The sequence below is a fragment of the Bombina bombina genome, chromosome 4, assembly GCF_027579735.1.
Source record: "Bombina bombina isolate aBomBom1 chromosome 4, aBomBom1.pri, whole genome shotgun sequence".
NCBI classification, from domain to species: Eukaryota; Metazoa; Chordata; class Amphibia; order Anura; family Bombinatoridae; genus Bombina; species Bombina bombina.
In genome coordinates this window covers 915,831,638-915,857,292 of record NC_069502.1, presented here as the reverse complement: position 1 = coordinate 915,857,292, position 25,655 = coordinate 915,831,638, and the positions used below count along the sequence as shown (strand labels likewise).

Sequence of the window (25,655 nt, the reverse complement as noted above, 5' to 3'; positions counted from 1 at the left end):
AGAATTTTTCTTGTATGAGAGGATGGACTCACTAACTGTTCAACTTCCTGTGAATCCTCTGGTATGACCCGGTACAGAAGATCTTTCTTAAAGTGATGGTAAATCCGAGCGTTTAAAAAAACGCTAAGATTTACCATCCCTACAAATAAATTGTAGTTTCATTCATCAGTTACAAAAAAGGGTGCTAAACTCACCCCTTCTGTGTTGTGGCAGCTCGCTAAAGTCAGTGGATCTGGCCGCCCACGGCACAGCGCTCTTTACCAATGAGGTGACGTTTCCACCTCTAAACCAATAGCCTTGCTAGGATGCCAGATGGTTATTTATTGTGCACCAAATATATGTCTTAATCTTATAATATTTTTTTTGTTAATTTTAATTGTTGGTTAACCAGAGCAAAAATTATAACTCTTACACAATTTTACAAATTTTATTATACACTAGGCCTGTGCATTCGGAACATTCATTATGATCCAAATGCGGAAGAAGGCAGTCACTCTCAGCATTCGGCTCTTTCCGGAGCCACATTTATTCTTGTGAAAGTGAAACACACTAAGATATGTTCAAATCCAGATCTTAGTGTATTTCACTTTCAAAAGAACAAATGCAGCTCGGAAAAAGGGCCAAATGCTGCAAGCAACCTCCTTCTTACGCTTTTGAATCATAACAAATGATCCAAGTGCACAGGCCTATTATACCCCCTGGAATACTCCATAACAAAATAAAACGTGTTATGTTTTCTAAAATTATTTTCCTTATTCACTTTTAAAAACTCCTTTCAAGGTATTTTATCTACTGACACTTTCGTTTGTTGTAATCGGTCATATTATACCCCTCTCCAATAACCTCTCAATTGAATCTTTAGCTTGTAATTTCCTCATATCCTGTACAATTCTGTTTAATTATAACTAACTCCCCTTTAGGGATAGCCTTAATAGTATGAACCAGATGACAAGATGAGGCCCATAAAATATTATTGCCTGAGGTTGGCTTAGGGAAATTAGATACTCTAATACCTTGCCTATTAGGGTCTCCTATTAAAATTACATCCAGAAAATGTATTGTGTCTTTCTCAATCTTACAATCAAATTTAACCCATCATTCATTGGAGTTAATATAACTGCAAAGCTGTCCTGCTTCATCCATTGTTCCCTTTCATATAAGGACCAAATCGTCAATGTATTGGTGTAAAAAAATTCTCTCTCTAAAAAGATTATTTTCACCAGAGATGTGGCACATCTCCCAACACCCCATACAGGTCAGCATAAGAGGAGGCAAACTATGCCACTTCTCTGAAGAAAATATTTTCCATTAAACAAAAAATAATTGTGTCAACAGAAATTCAATGGCAACAAGTAAAAATTCCTCTAGAAAAACACTAAACTTTTGTTAGAAGTTTTTTGTATAAAGCAAAACCATGTCCAATGAAATCAAACAAAACCCTTCCATCAACATTAACATTTTTCACCTCATTCACCAGATCCTTAGTGTCCCACAAGTAGCTAAATAAATATGTGAATGCATCTGTTGCCATTAAAGACCTTAGATAAATACACTATAACAAAAAGCATAATAGACCAACTAGGACAAGCTTGGAGGTAAAGGGCTAGTAACAACTGCGCCCTCTGTATGCCTGACAGTTATGCCACGCACAGGATTAGTTGAGCATGTGCAATAAATAGCTTGCTATAACTGGCATACTGCATTACACAAAATCATAAATGGATTATACTTGATATGGTCAGTAACACACTGTGCAAATCAGCATATTTTTGTTAAGGTTCTATAAATAACCAATGTGTCAGTTATATTTCTTCGGCAGGAGGAGAAGTAATCTATCAGGGCTCGACAAATCTGTTGAAAATCTGTGAGTAAGACAGGTTTCATGGTACTTAATATATATGTTGTGTTGGCTAAACACACTACAGTCATTTATCCCTCAGTTGCCAGTAACAGATAAACTGTGCTTGAATCCCCTTTTAACAGATAACACACACAAAGCACTAATTAAAATGCTTGGTAGCCAGAAATATATATCAGTTATATAACCGCAGCGTATTTACTATTAGTAACACATTATCTGCAATTAAGGGAGAGGAGTGCGTCACGTCCTGGCTGCAACATGCCAGCAATAATCACCTTTACAACAGGCAAAAATGCTTCAAATGTACAAAAATATTTTTTATATGTACAGCAGTATAAACTATTTAGGGCCCAATTATAAGTGGAGAGAAATATATCACTTTCGCAGAAGCGATATTTGGGCTCCACTTTGTAATACCAGCGCACGCTAATGTGTGCTAGTATTACAAGTTAACAGCAATGTGAACGGGAACTTCCCCATCCCCCCAGTCATTGGGCCGATGGAACGAGGAAAAGCAGGAGAAACATTTGGGTATAGAAGTGCCAGAAGAAAAAATTAACAGGGAAGCCGCCTAAAATTAAGACGGGCGGGGTCATGGACTCTCCCTACCAGGAAGGAAAGGAATTTATCTGGTAAGCATAAATTTAGTTTTCCTTCCCAAGGCAGGGAGAGTCCGCAACTTCATTCATAACTGTTGGGAACCAATACTCAAGCTCCAGAGGACACTGATGAATAAACGGGAGGGACAAAAAAAAATAAAAGGAGGCTGACCCTAAACTGAGGGCACCACAGCCTGTAACACCTTTCTCCCAAAAGCTGCTTTAGCAGAAGCAAAAACATTGAATTTGTAAAACTTTGAAAGGGTATGTAAGGAGGACCAAGTAGGCGCCTTACAAATCTGATAAAACATAATTTATGCTTACCTGATAAATTCCTTTCTCCTGTAGTGTAGTCAGTCCACGGGTCATCCATTACTTATGGGATATTAACTCCTCCCCAACAGGAAGTGCAAGAGGATCACCCAAGCAGAGCTGCTATATAGCTCCTCCCCTCTACGTCACACCCAGTCATTCGACCGAAACCAAACGAGAAAGGAGAAACTATAGGGTGCAGTGGTGACTGGAGTTTAATTTAAATTTAGACCTGCCATAAAAAACAGGGCGGGCCGTGGACTGACTACACTACAGGAGAAAGGAATTTATCAGGTAAGCATAAATTATGTTTTCTCCTGTTAAGTGTAGTCAGTCCACGGGTCATCCATTACTTATGGGATACCAATACCAAAGCTAAAGTACACGGATGACGGGAGGGACAGGCAGGATCTTTACACGGAAGGAACCACTGCCTGAAGAACCTTTCTCCCAAAAACAGCCTCAGAAGAAGCAAAAGTGTCAAATTTGTAAAATTTGGAAAAAGTATGAAGAGAAGACCAAGTTGCAGCCTTGCAAATCTGTTCAACAGAGGCCTCATTCTTAAAGGCCCACGTGGAAGCCACAGCTCTCGTAGAATGAGCTGTAATTCTTTCAGGAGGCTGCTGTCCAGCAGTCTCATAGGCTAAACGTATTATACTACGAAGCCAAAAAGAGAGAGAGGTAGCAGATGCTTTTTGACCTCTCCTCTGTCCAGAATAAACTACAAACAGGGAAGAAGTTTGTCGAAAATCTTTAGTTGCCTGTAAATAAAATTTCAAGGCACGGACTACGTCTAGATTGTGCAGAAGTCGTTCCTTCTTCGAAGAAGGATTAGGGCACAATGATGGAACAACAATCTCTTGATTGATATTCTTGTTAGTGACTACCTTAGGTAAGAACCCAGGTTTAGTACGCAGAACTACCTTGTCTGAATGAAAAATCAGATAAGGAGAATCACAATGTAAGGCCGATAACTCAGAGACTCTACGAGCCGAGGAAATAGCCATTAAAAACAGAACTTTCCAAGATAACAGCTTGATATCAATGGAATGAAGGGGTTCAAACGGAACACCCTGTAAAACGTTAAGAACTAAGTTTAAGCTCCATGGTGGAGCAACAGTCTTAAACACAGGCTTAATCCTGGCCAAAGCCTGACAAAAAGCCTGAACGTCTGGAACTTCTGACAGACGTTTGTGTAAAAGGATGGACAGAGCTGAGATCTGTCCCTTTAAAGAACTTGCAGATAAACCCTTTTCTAAACCTTCTTGTAGAAAAGACAATAACCTAGGAATCCTAACCTTACTCCATGAGTAACTCTTGGATTCGCACCAGTGTAAATATTTACGCCATATCTTATGGTAAATTTTCCTGGTAACAGGTTTCCTAGCCTGTATTAAGGTATCAATTACTGACTCCGAAAATCCACGCTTTGATAAAATCAAGCGTTCAATCTCCATGCAGTCAGCTTCAGAGAAATTAGATTTTGATGTTTGAAAGGACCCTGGATTAGAAGGTCCTGTCTCAGAGGCAGTGACCAAGGTGGACAGGATGACATGTCCACTAGATCTGCATACCAGGTCCTGCGTGGCCACGCAGGCGCTATTAGAATCACCGATGCTTTCTCCTGTTTGATCCTGGCAATCAATCGAGGAAGCATCGGGAATGGTGGAAACACATAAGCCATCTTGAAGGTCCAAGGTGCTGTCAGAGCATCTATCAGGACCGCTCCCGGGTCCCTGGATCTGGACCCGTAACAAGGAAGCTTGGCGTTCTGGCGAGACGCCATGAGATCCATATCTGGTTTGCCCCAACGTCGAAGTATTTGGGCAAAGACCTCCGGATGAAGTTCCCACTCCCCCGGATGAAAAGTCTGGCGACTTAGGAAATCCGCCTCCCAGTTCTCCACGCCTGGGATGTGGATCGCTGACAGGTGGCAAGAGTGAGACTCTGCCCAGCGAATTATCTTTGAAACTTCCATCATCGCTAGGGAACTCCTTGTCCCTCCCTGATGGTTGATGTAAGCCACAGTCGTGATGTTGTCCGACTGAAACCTGATGAACCTCAGAGTTGCTAACTGAGGCCAAGACAGAAGGGCATTGAGAACTGCTCTCAATTCCAGGATGTTTATTGGAAGGAGACTCTCCTCCTGAGTCCATGATCCCTGAGCCTTCAGGGAATTCCAGACAGCGCCCCAACCTAGTAGGCTGGCGTCTGTTGTTACAATTGTCCAGTCTGGCCTGCTGAAGGGCATCCCCCTGGATAGATGTGGCCGAGAAAGCCACCATAGAAGAGAATCTCTGGTCTCTTGATCCAGATTCAGCATAGGGGACAAATCTGAGTAATCCCCATTCCACTGACTTAGCATGCACAATTGCAGCGGTCTGAGATGTAGGCGTGCAAAAGGTACTATGTCCATTGCCGCTACCATTAAGCCGATTACCTCCATGCATTGAGCCACTGACGGGTGTGGAATGGAATGAAGGACACAGCAAGCATTTAGAAGTTTTGTTAACCTGTCCTCTGTCAGGTAAATTTTCATTTCTACAGAATCTATAAGAGTCCCCAAGAAGGGAACTCTTGTGAGTGGTAATAGAGAACTCTTTTCTACGTTCACCTTCCACCCATGCGACCTTAGAAATGCCAGAACTAACTCTGTATGAGACTTGGCAGTTTGGAAATTTGACGCTTGTATCAGAATGTCGTCTAGGTACGGAGCTACCGCTATTCCTCGCGGTCTTAGTACCGCCAGAAGAGAGCCCAGGACCTTTGTAAAGATTCTTGGAGCCGTAGCTAACCCGAAGGGAAGAGCTACAAACTGATAATGCCTGTCTAGGAAGGCAAACCTTAGGTACCGGTAATGATCCTTGTGAATCGGTATGTGAAGGTACGCATCCTTTAGATCCACTGTGGTCATGTACTGACCCTTTTGGATCATGGGTAAAATTGTCCGAATAGTTTCCATTTTGAACGATGGAACTCTTAGGAATTTGTTTAGTATCTTTAAATCCAAGATTGGTCTGAAGGTTCCTTCTTTCTTGGGAACCACAAACAGATTTGAGTAAAACCCTTGTCCGTGTTCCGACCGCGGAACCGGGTGGATCACTCCCATTAGCAAAAGATCTTGAACACAGCGTAGAAACGCCTCCTTCTTTGTCTGGTTTGTTGACAACCTTGAAAGATGAAATCTCCCTTTGGGAGGAGAAGCTTTGAAGTCCAGAAGATATCCCTGGGATATGATCTCTAACGCCCAGGGATCCTGGACATCTCTTGCCCAAGCCTGAGCGAAGAGAGAAAGTCTGCCCCCTACTAGAACCGTTTCCGGATCGGGGGCCCTCACTTCATGCTGTCTTAGGGGCGGCAGCAGGTTTTCTGGCCTGCTTGCCCTTGTTCCAGGTCTGGTTAGGTTTCCACCCTGCCTGTAACGAGCAACAGTTCCTTCCTGTTTTGGAGCGGAGGAAGTTGATGCTGCTCCTGCCTTGAAGTTACGAAAGGCACGAAAATTAGACTGTCTAGCCCTTGGTTTGGCTCTGTCTTGAGGTAGGGCATGTCCCTTACCTCCAGTAATGTCAGCGATAATTTCTTTCAAACCGGGCCCAAATAATGTCTGCCCTTTGAAAGGTATGTTAAGCAATTTAGATTTAGAAGTCACATCGGCTGACCAGGATTTTAGCCACAGCGCTCTGCGCGCCTGGATGGCGAATCCGGAATTCTTAGCCGTAAGCTTAGTTAAATGTACTACGGCATCAGAAATAAATGAATTAGCTAGCTTAAGGACTCTAAGCTTGTCTATAATTTCATCCAATGGAACTGAGCTAATGGTCTCCTCTAGAGACTCAAACCAAAATGCCGCCGCAGCTGTGACAGGCGCAATGCATGCGAGGGGTTGTAATATAAAACCTTGTTGAGTAAACATTTTCTTAAGGTAACCCTCTAACTTTTTGTCCATTGGGTCTGAAAAGGCACAGCTATCCTCCACCGGGATAGTGGTACGCTTAGCCAGAGTAGAAACTGCTCCTTCCACCTTAGGGACCGTCTGCCATAAGTCCCGTGTGGTGGCGTCTATTGGAAACATTTTTCTAAATATAGGAGGGGGGGAAAGGGCACACCGGGCCTATCCCACTCCTTGGTAATAATTTCTGTAAGCCTCTTAGGTATAGGAAAAACGTCAGTACACGCCGGTACCGCATAGTATCTATCCAGCCTACATAATTTCTCTGGGATTGCAACCGTGTTACAATCATTCAGAGCCGCTAATACCTCCCCTAATAATACACAGAGGTTCTCAAGCTTAAATTTAAAATTTGAAATGTCTGAGTCCAGTCTATTTGGATCAGATCCGTCACCCACAGAATGAAGCTCTCCGTCTTCATGTTCTGCCATTTGTGACGCAGTATCAGACATGGCTCTAACATTATCAGCGTACTCTGTTCTCACCCCAGAGTGGTCGCGTTTACCTCTAAGTTCTGGTAATTTAGATAAAACTTCAGTCATAACATTAGCCATGTCTTGTAAAGTGATTTGTAATGGACGCCCTGATGTACTTGGCGTCGCAATATCACGCACCTCCTGAGCGGGAGATGCAGGTACTGACACGTGAGGAGAGTTAGTCGGCATAACTTTCCCCTCGTTGTCTGGTGAAATTTTCTTAAAATGTACAGATTGGCTTTTATTTAAAGTAGCATCAATGCAATTAGTACACAAATTTCTATTGGGCTCCACATTGGCTTTTGAACATATTGCACAAAGAGATTCCTCTATGTCAGACATGTTAAAACAAACTAGCAATTAGACTAGCAAGCTTGGAAAATACTTTTCAAATAAATTTGCAAGCAATATAAAAAACGTTACTGTGCCTTTAAGAAGCACACAAAAGTGTCACAGTTGAAATAACAATGAACCGGATTAGTTATAGAAACGAAATTTTCACAGTAAATGCATAAGGTTAGCAAAGGATTGCACTCACTAGCAATGGATGATTAACCCCTTAATATCAGAAAAACGGTTAACAATTGAAAATATAATCGTTTTAATCACAGTCAAAGCACAGTCTCACAGGTCTGCTGTGAGTGATTACCTCCCTCAAAACTAGTTTTGAAGACCCCTGAGCTCTGTAGAGACGTCCTGGATCATGCAGGGAGAAGAAGGCAGACTGTGACTGAATTTCTAATGCGCAGTAAAAGCGCCAAAATAGGCCCCTCCCACTCACAATACAACAGTGAGGGAAGCTCAGTAAACTGTTTTAATTCAAAACAAACGACAGCCATGTGGAAAATAACGCCCAAAACAATTTTTCACCAAGTACCTCAGATAAATAAACGATTAACATGCCAGCAAACGTTTAAAATAAAATCTATGAAATGTTATTAAAAAGCCTGCTGCTAGTCGCTCACACTGCAGATTAGGCTAAAAGTTATATGTATACAGTATTTTCCCAGTGAAGTGCCATTCCCCAGAAATACTTAATTGTAAACATACATATATATCAGCCTGATACCAGTCGCTACTACTGCATTTAAGGCTGTACTTACATTACATCGGTATTAGCAGTATTTTCTCAGTCAATTCCATTCCTTAGAAAATAATATACTGCAACATACCTCTTTGCAGGTGAACCTGCCCGCTGTCCCCTGTTCTGAAGTTACCTCGCTCCTCAGAATGGCCGAGAACAGCAAATGGATCTTAGTTACGTCCGCTAAGATCATACACAAACTCAGGTAGATTCTTCATCTAATGCTGCCTGAGAAAAAACAACACACTCCGGTGCCATTTAAAATAACAAACTTTTGATTGAAGAAATAAAAACTAAGTTTAACAACCACAGTCCTCTCACACATCCTATCTATTAGTTGGGTGCAAGAGAATGACTGGGTGTGACGTAGAGGGGAGGAGCTATATAGCAGCTCTGCTTGGGTGATCCTCTTGCACTTCCTGTTAGGGAGGAGTTAATATCCCATAAGTAATGGATGACCCGTGGACTGACTACACTTAACAGGAGAAATAGAGGTTTCATTCTTAAAAGCCCAGGAGGAAGCAACAGCCCTAGTGGAATGAGCCGTAATTCTCTCAGGAGGCTGTTGTCCCGCTGTCTCATAAGCTAAGCGGATGATACTCCTCAACCAAAAGGTCAACGAAGTAGCAGTGGCTTTCTGGCCCTTGCGCTTGCCAGAATAGAGAACAAACAAGGATGAGGATTGCCTGAAATCCTTTGTAGCTTGAAGGTAAAATTTTAAAGCACAAAACACATCTAAATTATAGAGTAAACGTTCCTTAGGAGAGGAAGGTTTTTGGACAAAAATAAGGAACCACAATTTCTTGATTAATATTAGTACGTAATACCACCTTATCTGCATGAAACACTAGGTAAGGGGGGTCACATCATAAAACAGAAATCTCTGAGACTCTGCACGCCGAAGCAGTAGCCAACAAAAACAAAACTTTCCAAGACAAAAGCTTGATATCAACAGAATGCATGGGCTCAAACGGAGCCTGTTGGAAAACTTTAAGTACAAGGTTGAGGCTCCAAAGAGGAGCAACATTTCTAAATACTGGTCTGATTCTGACAAGAGCCTTAACAAAAGATTTAACATCCAGGTGATTAGCTAATTTCCTATGTAGCAAGACCGATAGAGCTGATATTTGACCCTTCAAAAAACTAGCGGATAATCCCTTGTCCAACCCGTCTTGGAGAAAGGATAAAATAACAGAAACCTTCACCTTGTGCCAAGAACACCACATTCCTTGCACCAATGAAGATAAGTCCGCCAAACCTAGCCTGGATCAAGGTATCTATGACACTATCAGAAAAACCTCTTTTGGCCACAACTAGGCATTCAAGAGCCACGCAAACGTAGAGAGTCTAGATTCTGATGTAGAAACAGACCCTACATTATAAGATCCCTCCGGTAATCTCCAGGGAGGGGAGGAGGCCATCCTTACTAGATCTGCAAACCAGGTCCTCCGTGGCCATGAAGGAGCTATTAGGATCACTCTGGCCCGCTCCTGTTTGATGTGAGCCACTACACGAGGAAGAAGAACCAAAGGAAGAAAAAGATCTATTAGTCTGAACCACCAAGGTACCGCTAACGCGTCTCTCAACCTCGACCGGTACCTGGATAGCTTGGTATTAAGATGAGAGGCCATGAGATCTATCTCCGGAACCCCCCATCTGAGGATTATTTCTGAGAACACCTCGGTGTGTAGGGACCATTCCCCCAAAAGGACTCTCTGCTGTGGGTCTCTGCCTATTGGAGTATTTGAGACACTTTGTTCATCGCTAAGGAACTTTTTGTTCTTCCATGATGGCTGATGTAAGTGACCGATGTGATATTGTCAAATTGAAATCTGATATACCGGGAAGAACTGAGCTGGGGCCAAGCCCTCATATATTAGGAATTAAAATGGGGATCGGCTCTAACAATATAACCGTAATATTATGATGGTAAGTAAAAAATGTCATAAGCTAGTCAGAAACTTAATAATACTTAATAGTATCTAAACCTACACTCCCATATATTTACAATATCTATAAATCAATATTTAGCGACACTTCTATTGGGTCTCCGACTTGGCTCCCAGACACGCCCACCACCAATGACGTCAGTTCAATACTAAATAGCATCCCATATTTAGAATTTGGCTAGCTGATAAAATAGTGGCGATAGGGTTCTTAGGTCGGTACAGGGAGCCAATCACACAAAAGTGTGTCTACAACCTAAATATATATATAACAAACATAGAAGCAATAATGACAGAATTCGCATAACAAAAAAATATATATATATAAAATATATATAGTATGTAAATCCCTATAACATATACCATAAACAATTCATAGACCAGTAAGTATTTAAGGTATTCAAATATAACAAGCAAAAATATTACAATAATGAGAACAACATATCAAAATTCTTCTACAATAGGTAACAATCATATCACCATAAAACCAGACACCAAAAGTAGATCAATAATGTAAATGTAAAATCCATCGATAGATGATACCGGAACTATAAAATAGAATACTAGAAAATATTACAACACCAAAATTTATATCTATAACGCCCATTCAGAAAATAAAAAAATAATAAAATAATAATAAAATAATAAATAAAATGGTCTGTATAAATGGAAACAACCAAATATAGGTTAAAAGCCAGATAAAGAATGATAATATAAAGAGCCATGAATGTGTGTGTGTGAGCCTACCCCCCCCCCCCCACACACACACACACCTTTACTAGTGTATCAGTGTAACATGTGGTACTCAAATCAATGATAGAAACATAGTGGATACCATAGGTAAAAATTGTATGTATCTCCATCTCTTAAGATACATACAATTTTTACCTATGGTATCCACTATGTTTCTATCATTGATTTTGAGTACCACATGTTTCACTGATACACTAGTAAAGCTGTGGGGGGGGGGGGGGGGTAGGCTCACACACACACATTCATGGCTCTTTATATTACATTCTTTATCTGTCTTTTAACCTATATTTGGTTGTTTAAATTTATACAGACCATTTTATTTATTATTTTATTAATATTTTATTATTTTTTTATTTTCTGAATGGGCGTTAGATATATATTTTGGTGTTGTAATATTTTCTAGTATTCTATTTTATAGTTCCAGTATCATCTATCGATGGATTTTACATTAGAGTATCTACTATTGATGTCTGGTTTTATGGTGATATGATTGTTACCTATTGAAGAAGAATTTTGCTATGTTGTTCTCGATATGTAATATTGTTGCTTGTTATATTTGAATACCTTCTTGCTTAAATACTTACTGGTCTATGAATTGTTTATGGTATATGTTATAGGGATTTACATACTATATATATATTTTATATATATATTTTTTTTTGTTATACGAATTCTGTCATTATTGCTTCTATGTTTGTTATATATATTTTTAGGTTGTAGACACACTTTTGTGTGATTGGCTCCCTGTACCAACCCCAGAACCCTATCGCCACTAGCCAAATTCTAAATATGGGATGCTATTTAGTATTGAACTGACGTCATTGGCGGTGGCCGTGTCTGGGAGCCGATTCAGAGACCCAATAGAAGTGTCACTAAATATTGATTAATAGATATTGTAAGTATATGGGAGTGTAGGTTTAGATACTATTAAGTATTATTAAGTTTCTGACAAGATTCTGACATTTTTACTTACCATCATAATATTACGGTTATATTGTTAGAGCCTATCCCCATTATCCCCATTTTAATTCCTAATATATGATTGACACATTATATATATATATATCTCGCAACAATCTGGCATAAATAGTTCTGACCAATGGGCATTTTAAGATCATTGCAACTAAGATAGTTCAGATTTGATTGTGTCGTATATGTTTTGTCGCTAAACATTAGCTTAAATGGACTAACCAATAGATTGCAGTTAGAGAGGGGTGTGTGAATATTGAGGGGTGTGTGAACTCTAAGGATTTTGATTGGACACTTACTGTTTATATTGAGGAAGGTGAAGCATGAGCGGTACAGCCTGATGAAACAGTGTTACCGATGAGAAACGCGTTGCTGTGCTTGTTATATGTTTTAATTGTTTTTAATAAACTACACCATTTATCAACACCTTGTTTTTGTTTTTTTGGATTCCTGGATCCTTCCCTCTTGGTCCTTATTGGATCGATTTGGCAGATGCTGGGAGGAAAACTGCTTGTGAGCCGAGTGTGCTGTTCACTTCAGAGGAGATTGAGTAAGCCGAGCGGCTCTGAAGCCGCGGTCTGCTGATTATTGCACTGGATGTGCAACTCATCTTGTGAGTATATAGGAGTACTCATTGGTTGTGCCATTGGCCATTACGTTATTACCCTATTGGGTGCCTCTTTCTGTTCCTATTTCTAGGATGATTTGCTACTCACCCTCTCCTAGTAACTCAGGCTAGAACTCGTAGTTGGTGGACCTTCCACAGATCGGAGCAGAATTCTAAGATGCGCCGCAGCTCCACAATCCCTCTGAAGAAGGAAATGAAGCCGGTCACATGGGGCACAAGTTAAGCCCACCTCCACTACCGGTCTAAGCGCGCAAATACATATTGCGCAGCGATAAATAAAATAAAGAAAAAATGCTCCTAGTTAGTCCATCTGTCTTAAGGAACCCCAGAGCCATGAATTTCAACCCCTCACAAGTGCTACGTTAAGGAGCTAAGTCCCCACATAAAAAGACCCCAACTCTGGAGGTCCCTACTCCTATCCCTCAGGAGTAAATAATAAAAACCCACACTGTGAGCTTTTTTCAGATGTCCCTTAGGCGAAAGACATATCCCGCTAAATAAAAATAAAGGGACTTACCCACAGCCTTTGCCTGGGGTATCTTTGCCTCCTCCTGGTGGTCAGGTATTGATATTCCCAACAGTTATGAATTAAGTCATGGACTCTACTTGACTTGGGAAGGAAATATATATTTATGTGTTAATATGTGTATATACACATATTAACACATATATATATATATATATACAGGTGGCCCTCGTTTTACAACGGTTCAATTTACACCGTTTCAGAATAACAACCTTTTTTTCCAGTCATGTGATTGCTATTGAAAAGCATTGAGAAGCAGTGCATTTATTAAAATAGCCAGTAGGTGGAGCTGTCCGCTTGTGTTGCAGCAAATCCAAGCAAGCTGAAATTAAACAGTTTAACCAGACCTGAGCTATCGAGCAGATTTCAAAGGAACAAGATCTTCCTGTCTATAACTCAGTCCAGATTGGAATGCATAGAAAGAACTGTTTGCAGAAAAATGCAAGTGAAGTCTGTGTTGTGTGATTATTTTATTAGGTTTATAATGCTGTTTAGCAAATGTTTCTGTTCATTTAACTTAGTTTAATTATATATTGTGTGTTGTGTGATTATTTTATTAGGTTTACAATGCTGTCTAGCATTTAAAGTCTTCATTTCAAAGCTTTAAAAATAATGTATTCGGTGTTACTTATGACAATTTTGAGAGGGTCCTGGAACCTATCTCCCTCACTTCCCATTGACTTACATTATAAACTGGGTTTCAATTTACAACGGTTTCGAATTACAACCATTCCTTCTGGAACCTAACCCCGGTGTAAACTGAGGGTTACCTGTATATATATATATATATATATATATATATATATATATATATATATATGTGTGTGTGTGTGTGTGTGTGTGTGTGTGTATATATATATATATATATATATATATATACTGTATATTGGTGAAAAGAAGTGAGTGCAATCAGTGCTATGTGAAAGCCCTAGAGACAAGTATTTGTAGTATTTGCAAGTTCCCCTGTAGATGCTGCCCAAGATCAGGGCAGGGAATGTCTGAGGTCCCCACTTCAGATAAACCACTGCGCAGAATGTGTACAAATATAGATAGATAGAAAGAAATAGATCAAGGGTGCATGGACATTGGAACTTAGATCACAATGGTATTAGGGGGTACTTTAGCCCCTTTGTACTGTTATTGTAAATTGTAAAACAGTTAATAATTAATACAATCTATGAGTAGTACGCGGCTGTTGAGGCCAAATTAGATTCGAGACTCTTTTGTTAATAAGTATATCTTAATATGATGTTCCTACAGTACATATGAAATAGATAGTGCTCATAAAACATAATAACAACAGGGTTAATACAGCTTAATTTTTAACATCTAACAAATAGTGTCTACGTCCCTTTAAGACAAACAAACCAAAGATGTTAATCTGTAGAATCTTATATTGATTATAGACCTGGTGTGCACCTGTGCACAGAGTGTCCTTAATATCTGGTGTGCACCTGTGCACAGAGTGTCCTTAATATCTGGTGTGCACCTGTGCACAGAGTGTCCTTAATATCTGGTGTGCACCTGTGCACAGAGTGTCCTTAATATCTGGTGTGCACCTGTGCACAGAGTGTCCTTAATATCTGGTGTGCACCTGTGCACAGAGTGTCCTTAATATGTGAGTTTGTTCTCAGACAGGCATTCAGTGTAGCTGCAGTGAAGCTCAGCTCAGTCTCAGCAAAACAAAAAGAGAGAATGTGAAGCTACCCAAGCATCACTGAATTAACAATAGAAACATCATATTAAAATATACTGATTAACAACACAGTCTCAAAGCTAGTTTGGCCTCAACAGCCACGTACTACTCATAGATTGTAGTAATTATTAACTGTTTTACAATTTACAATAACAGTACAAAGGGGCTAAAGTACCACCTAATACCATTGTGATCTAAGTTCCAATGTCCATGCGCCCTTGAGCTATTTTATATATATATATATATATATATATATATATATATATATATATATATTTACTGGGAACACAAAGTTCCCATAGGCCGCAAAATGTAAAGGCACTTGTCAGTGCCGTTTTTTTTTTCTTTCGTTTTTTTCTAACACCCCACCTCCACCAACTTTAGACCCCAAAAACTGCCTGGTGCAGTAGTTTTTTTTTCTATAAAAACATATAATTTTGAGGGCATTTGGGACACTTTTAGAGAATTAACCAGAGATTGGATCGCTGGTTAGCAATAAACAGCAACTTGTAATGGCTGCTTAATTATTGTGTGCCCGCAAACGGGCACACAATAATTTAGCGCTCCACTTGTAATCTAGCCCTTAATCTTATTAAGAAAGCAGTTAAATGAAAAACACACAATCAAGATACATACAATCCTAACAACGAAACTTCCTTGAGGTGATGAAATATAGTTTCCAATAAGTGAACAACATTGGGTGAATAGTATATACTTTCAGGAAATGACATAACTTGTTACAGTAGTAATGCAGGTATGCATTTTGGATTGAGAAGTGATAACTTCAAAAGTGCAATGATCACTTTTGATAATGAATTATAGATAGTTAGTTTTCATTCATCAGGACAACTTACCTTCATCAATACAAGACTGAACAATATCATGCAACTCTGGAGATCGCTCTGCTAGTAACTGCTGATGAACATTTACACACCTTAGAGTCCACCATGGTAGTAACTGTAAAAAAAGGGGGGAAAAACCATTATGAATGTTGCATCCAACATAAAACCCAATTTTTTTCTTTCATGATTCAGATAGAACATACAATTTGTAATAAAAAAAAAATGATAAACCAAGAAAATTCTTACTTGTGGAAATTCACTTCCTGACCACCAGGAGGCGGCAACAACAAAAACACAATAAAGCTTTAAAGGGACATGAAACCCAAAAGTTTCTTTCATGATTTAGGTAGAGAACATACAAGTTTCCAGTTTACTTCTATTATAAAATTTGCTTCATTCTCTTAGTCTCATTTGTTGAAGGAGCAGCAATGCACTACTGGTTTCTAACCAAGCACATGGCTGAGCCAATGACAATCGGTATATATGCAGCCACCAATAAGCAGCTAGAACCTAGGTTATTTGCTGCTCCTGAGCTTACCTAGATAAACCTTTCAGAAAAGGAAGCAAATTAAATAACAGAAGTAAATTGGAAAGTTTTTTTAAATTGTATGCTCTGTCTTAATCCCGGATGTCTAATTATGACTTTACTGTCCCTTTAAGAATCTCTCCTACGTCCCCCTCTCTCCCAGTAGTTCTTTGCCTCGTCAACAAGGAGCAGGAAAGGATAGAGGTGCTCAAGATTTTTTGAATAATTACAGGGATATTAATCCCAGAATTTCCCTCAATAAATAGTTCCTTGAAGAGAGGGGTTTAGGAGAGTACTGGCTGTGCAAAGTAAATCTTCTCTTAGGAGTTGTGGTCACAAGCCTGACACGGGTGTCGCTGGGATAGTTCTTTAGTCTCCTCCTGTCTGGCCATGAATATTTACTGCCTCAGTATATCCTCTACTGTTAGTTATAGCATAGGATAGGCGGATTACGTTGTCTCCTAGGACCACCATAGGGGTAAGAAGGGTGGGGACTGTCACTGGGTAAATAACCATAAGGCTATCTCAGCCATCAAAAGTTACTCTTGTTGTGTATTTCATAGCCTGTCCAAGCTGTATAGCATACAGGTCAGCTGTATGGCAATATTGGCTAACAGACTGTGCAGAAGTTTGAGCACAGGATAGTCTATTTATGCACAGAAGGGGGGCTTGGGGGATTATTTACTTAGTATACACTGTTAGGCTCTAATTATTATCCCCTAAGCCTTGGTACACAATGTTTTTTAAATGTGTGTATGCTTTTACAAAGGACCATCTATAATAGCTTTGTGCTGTTGTCCTTTGCCTTTGACTCTGAGGGTAGCGGTTCGATTAAATAGTCCCGCTATCTTTACCACCAGCATGTGCCACACTCAGGCCTCCTTCAGACTAAATCAATAGAGGTAATCTGCACCGGAGCCTTATTCCAGTGCAGTGAAAGGGGAGGCTGAGCGCAAGGCATCGGTCCGGAAGGAAGGGAGTGCTAAGGCATTTCGTGCAACGCTCTCCACATTTCTAATGTTGTTAGATGGAAGCCCCAGCGCTCAGTGAGCACATATTTGGGCAATACTGACGCAGTCTGTCATAGTCTTTTTAGAGCATGATGCATTTTTATTATTACTGTGAACGGTCTACAGCGACCGGCATCTTAGCGCTTCTATTCTTGTTTTTTTCATACAGGAGCGCTAAGATGGTGCTGGGTACGTTTCTCAGTGTCCTCTGTAATTGGCCAATTGCCATAGATATTATGCACAATGGATTTTTCCAGAAACTTAGCATTTAAGGGTGTTTTCTCTCAGGAATCTTAAGGACATTTCTCAGTAGAGGTGCTTTACCAAATACATTTCAATAGCTTGGGCAGTCCCTAAATAATTATTTTTTCACTTTTAGTGTCTAAGGTTTTGCCCTTTGTATAAACACATTTTCTGTTAACTTCTGCTGCGTTTAAGTACATTTACCTCTATTTATTTTACTTACAACAGAGCAGACTGGAGCTGTTTAGATTGGGTTTGAACTAGCGATGCACCAAAATTTAAATTCTGGACCGAAACCAAAAATCCAGAATGCACTTGGCCGAAAACCGAAAATTTATTTTTTTCCATATTTCTTTCTTCATTTTTTTTGCATTATTAGACTATTTAATGAATGAATCTGAATTGAAAATCTGCAAGCCAATAAAATAACAACACTTTTATTGAAAGTAACACACTAAAATTGGACAAAAAATATCTTAAAACAATAATATACTACACAATCATTTTCCCAAAAAAAAAAAAGGTACAGGAAAAAAAAACAATAATGCCATTTTCAGCCAAAATGTTTCTGCAACCAGAATTGTGGTGCACCCCTACTTAAAATAATATTTTTTTTTTTATTTTTTTTTTAACTATTATCCAATAAGTTTAATCATAGAAAACTATTATTATATGCATTCTTTAAAAATTCTTCTGGCAGAACTGACTTCTGTGTTCCAGTCTAAGACACCTACAATTACTACTGCCTTTTCTGTTTGTCTACCACCTTTATATCCATCGGGGTGGTGTAACTGATTTCCCAGTTTTTTAAACTCTTGCAGGTACTTATAATTCTATCCCAGCAATTACATCTTCCATGATAAGATTTCCTTACAGTTGTGCCTGTTAGGCCTGTTCAGATAACTAATTCTGAGGTTTTTCCTTCCATTCTAAGGATGACCTGTCTGAGGAACTATATTCAATTTTGGATCAGGAACCTAGGAGATTGTCCTTTCATTTTAGATTGGGGCATCTAGGTGTCCTACTTATGATAGCTTGAAGGACCTTAAGGGTTCAAGCCCAATATCTGCCGTGGATATCTTTTTCATATTCAAATTGTTTGTTGCAGGGAAAGCATCTCTTTGCTGTGATTCTTTATCTGATATAGTTTCAGAGGATCCCCCTTAGAAAATATCTATGAGCTATACCACGGCATTGAAGCATTGACAGTTCAAGCTAGGAGAGCTCTTTAGTGAAATTGTGGTCTGCTGACTTGGTTTCAAGGTCAAGACTGCTGTTGTTTGTTTTTCCAAGGAATAAGTCTATCTAGTAATCAGAATTCTGCCTCTATGCAGTGTTCAGTTCTGAATTCTCACCTGGAAACCAATGTCATACTTCAAATCAGAACAAGAAGACCGCTACCAATGTAATATTTTGTATGGTCTCTGTTCCAGATCCTGCGCTAGTAGAGGGCGCTTTAGACCTTTTAAAGGATAGCATAGGCTTGGTGCCTCCAGAATCCCTGTGTCAAGGTACCATTTCTCAGGGGAACTGTATCATTTCTCAGGCAAGTCTTTATAGAAAGACAGGTTTATCCTGTCCCGACGAAACCGGATAGGTTGGCTGCATTCCTTCAGTGTATATAGGACTTGGAGAACATGGGATTATTCAATTCCGAACCCACATTTTATTTCCATCTACTCTAACTTCCAGACCTATTCTGGATCTGCAAATCCTAGACAAGTTCTTTAGGGTACCTTCGTTTAAGATGTTCTATCTGACCTAATGTTCCTTGAATGCTACAGAATCAGTTTATGACAACTGTAAACATAAAGGCGGCCTGCTTTTCTTTCACAAGGCTTTCTATTGGAGCTGTCATTTGCTTTCCAGGGAAGTCATTTACAGTTTTTAACCTTTCCTTTTGGACTGAATACAGCTCCCAGGGTCTTAATGAAGGTTCTCGGTGCTCTACTATCAGTGGTCAGAGCACAAGGTTTAGCAGCAGAACCATACCTGAATTATATTTCGGTTCAAGATTCATATTTTCATTAGTGACATTCACTCAGAGAATCTCTGTTGGTTCTTCTTAGTCTGGCTGGAGGGTGTATGCGATCAAGATAATTCTTTATCCTCTACAGACTATCCTTCCTGTTTGTACACATAGCTTCATTCTCGATAAGGCTGTTTCGCTCAGAGCTGAGCAAGCTAGGAGCATTTAGCTTGCCATAGGTTATAGTCTCTATACCAGGATAAGGAGTTTAATGTATAGGAAGTCTAGTCTGACAATCTCTTTTTTTAATGGTCATATCCCAATTTAGGTATTTCAGGGGATAGTCTTCCTACGTCTGTGTTTGGAGATAAGTTCCAGGGATGCCAGGTTGTCAAGTTGGGTGCAGTTTGGGGCCTTGAAGTTCTCAGAGAGTTTGGTTGTCTCAGGAGATGAGGCGTCTAATCAATGTTTTGGAACTCCATGTGATGTCAGAGCGCTTCAGGCTTAACCTATTTTCAACTTGGTTCCTTCACATCTTCACGACAGTAAGTGTCAGGATTTTCTTTGGCCCTTCCCCCTTTGCCTTTGTAACATCTTATAGTAAGTATTTCTAATTCAGCTTCTCCGTGGATATCCTCTTCCTGCTGGAGGCGTGCATCGTAATCACCTGTGTAGAAGGCTGTCCGGGAAACAAAGAACCCAGACTGCAGAGGTGAAAGTTGCTTCAGACCGGCAGCATAAAAGAAACCCATACACGCAGGAGCGTGGTCCAGTTTTCGATACCAAACAAACAAAAAAGCGAGGATCAGGTTTGGACACCCAAGAAACTTACACCAGACACAGATGTGTCAGAAGACCCGGCAAGCCCATCTGTATACGTAATTAAAATATCTGTATTACAAACAAGTCTACAAAAACTACAGAAAACATCAAAAGACATTGTAACGATAAGTGACTTATATAATTACAAAATTCATAAAATCATGAAAAGAGACATTGTTGCTTTGTGATTGAAAGACTTAGAAAATAGCCACTACAGCTGCGGCACCATATTATTTAAGGTGGAAACAGGATAAACAAAAAACAGAAAGGTGGAATTATACAAAAGAGCACTCGAAACACTTTATACTGTATTGTTTTAGATAGAAAATTGTTTTAATTTCAGGGAGACGTCCCTAATATATACCAGTATATTAAACTTTTTAATCTTTTTTAATAAATGTATGTTTGACAAATTGTATAGAGGTCTCCAGACTATCTTATTTAGCTCACAGCGCTCCTTTACTCCATATTGTTTTAACACTTTGTAATTCTATACGGTAATTATAGGGAAGATTACCTGTAAAGGAGCTTTAAGATTAGATTCCGGGCGCAGTCTCTTATTGATCCAATTTTACATATTGACCCTTCTCATTCCTGGGGTCAACAACTGGGAATTAGACTGATTTGTCAGCTTTTTCCCTTCGATGAATGCTTCTTTGAAAAGATTGCTTTTGACCAGTGGATGCAGTGCTGGGGGTTTCCAGAGATGGATTTACTAACAATATGTCTGCACCACAAACTCCCACAGTACAGACCGGGTTTGAGGAATCCTCCAGCTAATTTAATAGAGATACTGACAGTTTCATGGTCATTTCCGCTAGTTTATCTTTTGTTTCCGATAGTACATTACCCAATGGTATCAGCTTGATTCAAGCTAAATCAACATTCTGTGATACTGTCAGTTCCTGTTTGGCTTTGGGGGTCTTGGGATGCTGTTCTTGTCCCGATGTCCAGTTTTTCTTTGTAGCATCTTCCAATCTCCTGTCTCAAGGTCAGTCCCTTTATCAATATCTTCAGTCTTTATTTTGACTGCTTGGTGTTGGGTTACTTCAGTCTCAAGGAGGTTTTTCTGGCTCTGTATTTGAGAATTTGCTTCAGGTTCTCAAGCTGGTCTCGATATCATTATAACACAAGGTGTGGAAGGTGTATCTATTTTGGTTTTCAGATCAGGGACATGCATGGCATTCTTTTAGATTAACACAACTTTGTCAATTCCTTCACGATGGCTTGAATAATAGGGGGCAACACTCTAAAGGGTCTTAGTTCCGCTTTTTTAGTTTCCTTGCATAGGAAACTTGCTCATCTTCCTGTTTTTAAGGCACTTAAGGTGGCTTTAGTTGAATCCAACCTATAAGCAAAACTATTTCTCCATCAGCTTTGTTTTCAAATGAAGTGTAATATGCTGATGATTATATAATCTTTTTAATTATATGTTTTTTATATGGTCATTTTTTTTAAACTTTCATAATCCTTTAACAGCCTACAGTGACCAATGTAACTAAAATATATCTAACAAATATAATGAAACAAGCAAGGTTATAAATCTAAGTCACTTACAATATATATATTTTTTTTATTCCTCCATTCCTACTTCTCATAAGTTGAAAGTCTATTATTTAGCAGAAACCTTAAAGAATTTAAATTCTCTATGAGGAGGAAAAATAATCATTTGTATTCTAACTGAGCGAGCTCATTGCAAACAGTGTGAGAAATGTCAGTGTGAATTCCAAAATTCACAAAGCTGTCAGAAGCAAATGGAGCTTGCTTAGTACAGGTGAAAGCACGAGGGAGCATTTTTAAAACAGAAATGTTACAATCAGATTGAAAATATGAGCTATCTGTAGGGGCATTTAGATGAAAGTTGCAAATCTAATTAACTGTTTTATTTGCAAGGTCAACCAGGGCAAAAACCTTGTGGGAATTTTTAGTACGTTAACAACATACATAAATTCAAATGTTGTTTTCTGAAATGCTGTAAACTACGTGTGGACAGCAGGTAACATTAAAATTTATATAAAAAAAAAAAAAGACTATGGGCCAGATTACTAGTGGAGCGCAAACATTTGCACGAAAGTGATAAGGGGTTAATCACGAGGGGTTTGCACTCGTTGGGTTTAGAGCTCGTATTACGAGTTGAAATTAAATGTGATCGCTGGAGCACAATCGTGATTTACGCTAGAATAATTACCGTTACTTCAGAGCTCTGGTTAACTGTTTTGCGAAACTAAAAAAAGTGTCACAAAACACATAAAAAATACATTACAATTCTATTAAAGATGTCTAATGTCTATTTATGTGTACATATGCATTTATAGACATATATACACATATAAATATTTATGTACACTCATAAGACATATATAGAAGTGCATCCACTCCAGCCCTTTGCAGTTAAGTAAATGAAAAATGAAAAAAAACATATTTGGGCATTATTCATTTTTAATAAAGATTTTAACTATGTATTTACTGTAAATAAAATACATTTTCTCTATTCAATTCTATGGGGGAAACCGTGATATTGTAAATTCAGCATTTTGCGCTAGTCTGGTTAGTGCGAGAATGAAAACAGTTTACTTTCAACTCATAATACGACTGCAACCCGACGAGCACAAAAAAAGCTTACCTCTAGCGCAATTACCGCTCGAGCGGGAGTGTTAATTAGTGTTGCACTTTTAATCTGGCCCTATCTACAGTGGATATAAAAAGTCTACACACCGCTGTTAAAATGTCAGGTTTCTGTGATGTAAAAAAATGAGACAAAGATAAATCATTTCAGAACTTTTTCCACCTTTAATGTGACTTATAAACTGAACAACTCAATTGAAAAACAAACTGAAATCTTTTAGGTGGAGGGAAGAAAACAAAAAAAACTAAAATCTTATAACTTGGGATGTAGCTGTGTTCAGAATTAAGCAATCACATTCAAAATTATATAAATCCTTAAATAGGAGTCAGCATACACCTGCCATCATTTAAAGTGCCTCTGATTAACCCTGAATAAAGTTCAGCTGCTCTAGTTGATCTTTCCTGAAATTTTCTTAGTCGCATCCCACAGCAAAAGCCATGGTCCATAGAGAGCTTCCAAAGCATCAGAGGGATCTCAATGTTAAAAGGTATCAGTCAGAAGGGTACAAAAGAATTTCCAAGGCATTATATATACCATGGAACACAGAGAAGACAGTCATCATCAAGTGGAGAAAATATGGCACAACAGTGACATTACCAAGATCTGGACGTCCCTCCAAAATTGATGAAAAGACGAGAAGAAAACTGGTCTGGGAGGCTACCTCTTGGCCTACAGCAACATTAAAGGAGCTGCAGGAATATCTGGCAAGTACTGGCTGTGTGGTACATGTGACAACAATCTCACGTATTCTTCATATGTCTGGGCTATGGGGTAGAGTGGCAAGACGAAAGCCTTTTTTACAAAGAAAAACATCCAAGCCAGGCTACATTTTGCAAAAACACATCTGAAGTCTCCCAAAAGCATGTGAGAAAAGGTGTTATGGTCTGATGAAACCAAGGTTGAACTTTTTGGCCATAATTCCAAAAGATATGTTTGGCTCAAAAACAAAACTGCACATCCCCAAAAGAACACCATACCCACAGTGAAGCATGGTGGTAGCAGCATCATGCTTTGGGGCTGTTTTTCTTCAGCTGGAACTGGGGACTAAATTAAGCTAGAGGGAATTATGAACAGTTCCAAATACCAGTCAATATTGGCACAAAACCTTCAGGCTACTAGAAAGCTGAACATGAAGAGGAACTTCATCTTTCAGCGTGACAACGACCCAAAGCATACATCCAAATCAACAAAGGAATGGCTTCACCAGAAGAAGATTAAAGTTTTGGAATGGCCCAGCCAGAGCCCAGACCTGAATCTGATTAAAAATCTGTGGGGTGATCTGAAGAGAGCTGTGCACAGGAGATGCCCTCGCAATCTGACAGATGTGGAGTGTTTTTGCAAAGAAGAGTGGGCAAATCTTGCCAAGTCAAAATGTGCCATGCAATAAAATCAAAAGGTGCTTCAACAATGTATTAGTTTAAAGGGATGGTAAACTCAGTATAGGCATAATATTTTATCAATATTGTCGATTTACAATACATCTTCACACGAAATTTCCATTTAAACATCATATATACATTTATTTACAATTTAATAACAAAGAATATATAGGTTCCGTAAAATCGCCATCCCACCGTGACGTCACATCGATTTTTCAATTCTGTGTCCAATGAACAATCCTGTCGCCAGACAGGCTTCCTGCAATACAATTTTTTGCGCATGCGCCTTAACGAGCAAAACCTTAGATCGTAAGACCCAATCAACAGCCTATAAATCCTTAGAAGATTTTGCGCGTGCAAGTTATATGTGGCGCATGCATATTATGTTATTTTCCATACGGCACGCACGGCACGCTAAGGTAAGCACTGTATCGTATACTATTAGTATATGATACATTCTTTACTTGGAACAGTGCCAGTAATATCGGGAGCGAGCGAACACTCTGACGTGAATAGAGGGTGGAGACAGGACAAAGCACAGAATAGTGTTAGAGAAAGATAAGAGAGGCGGAGAGATGCGGCGCAAAAAGGTTATAGAAGAAAATTAAAATTTACAATAAAATGCATATAAATATAAAAAAAGGATAATGCGGTTTTGTAATTTGTAAACATACTAATGTAAATATGTAATTGTAATTTACATGAGTTTACCATCACTTTAAGGGTGTTCACACTTATGCAATCATATTATTTTATTTTTATATTTTTTCTTCCCTCTACCTAAAAGATTTCAGTTTGTATTTCAATTGAGTTGTAGAGTTTATAGGTGGACAAAGTTCTGAAATGATTTATCTTTGTCTCATTTTTTTTTACATCACAGAAACCTGACATTTTAACAGGGGTGTGTAGACTTTTTATATTCACTTATATACAGTATATATATATATATACTCATACATCCATGCACAGAAACTACTAGTCAAAAGTTTTATAACATCTCTATTTTGTATTGAAATTACCACAGTTCAAAGAAATAGAAAGGTTAAATATTGTAATGTGCATTAATGCAAGTTGTAAATAGATTTTTTTTTCTATATAGTTCCATTAGCAAAAATGCTTCTAGTAAAAGTTATTACTGTTTCAGACATATGCACGTATGCTACTTGTCACCACAGCATCAGGATTGAAACACTATGCCTGCTCAGATTGCTGGTGGTGGTGTGTATTGTGAATTATTTATTTCATGGTTTAGAAAAAGCATGACATTTTAAACAACTTTCCAATGTACTTCTAGTATCTAATTTGCTTCATTCTCTTAATATCCTTTTTCGAAAAGCATATCTCAATAGGCTCAGTAGCTGCTGATTGGTGGCGGCACATAGATGCCTCGTGGGATTGGCTCACCCATGTGCATTGCTATTTCTTCACCAAAGGATAAC

General features: G+C 38.9%; 1 protein-coding gene across 1 annotated transcript in view; it reads right to left on the bottom strand.

The window, feature by feature from the left end:
• Positions 1 to 25,655, bottom strand: part of TTC27 (tetratricopeptide repeat domain 27) — a 1,013,239-nt gene that overhangs the window by 770,074 nt on the left and 217,510 nt on the right. Inside the window, exon 6 of the mRNA XM_053711856.1 lies at positions 15,654 to 15,756. Coding sequence (XP_053567831.1) covers positions 15,654 to 15,756 — 103 coding nt within the window. The remainder of the gene's footprint in view (positions 1 to 15,653; positions 15,757 to 25,655) is intronic.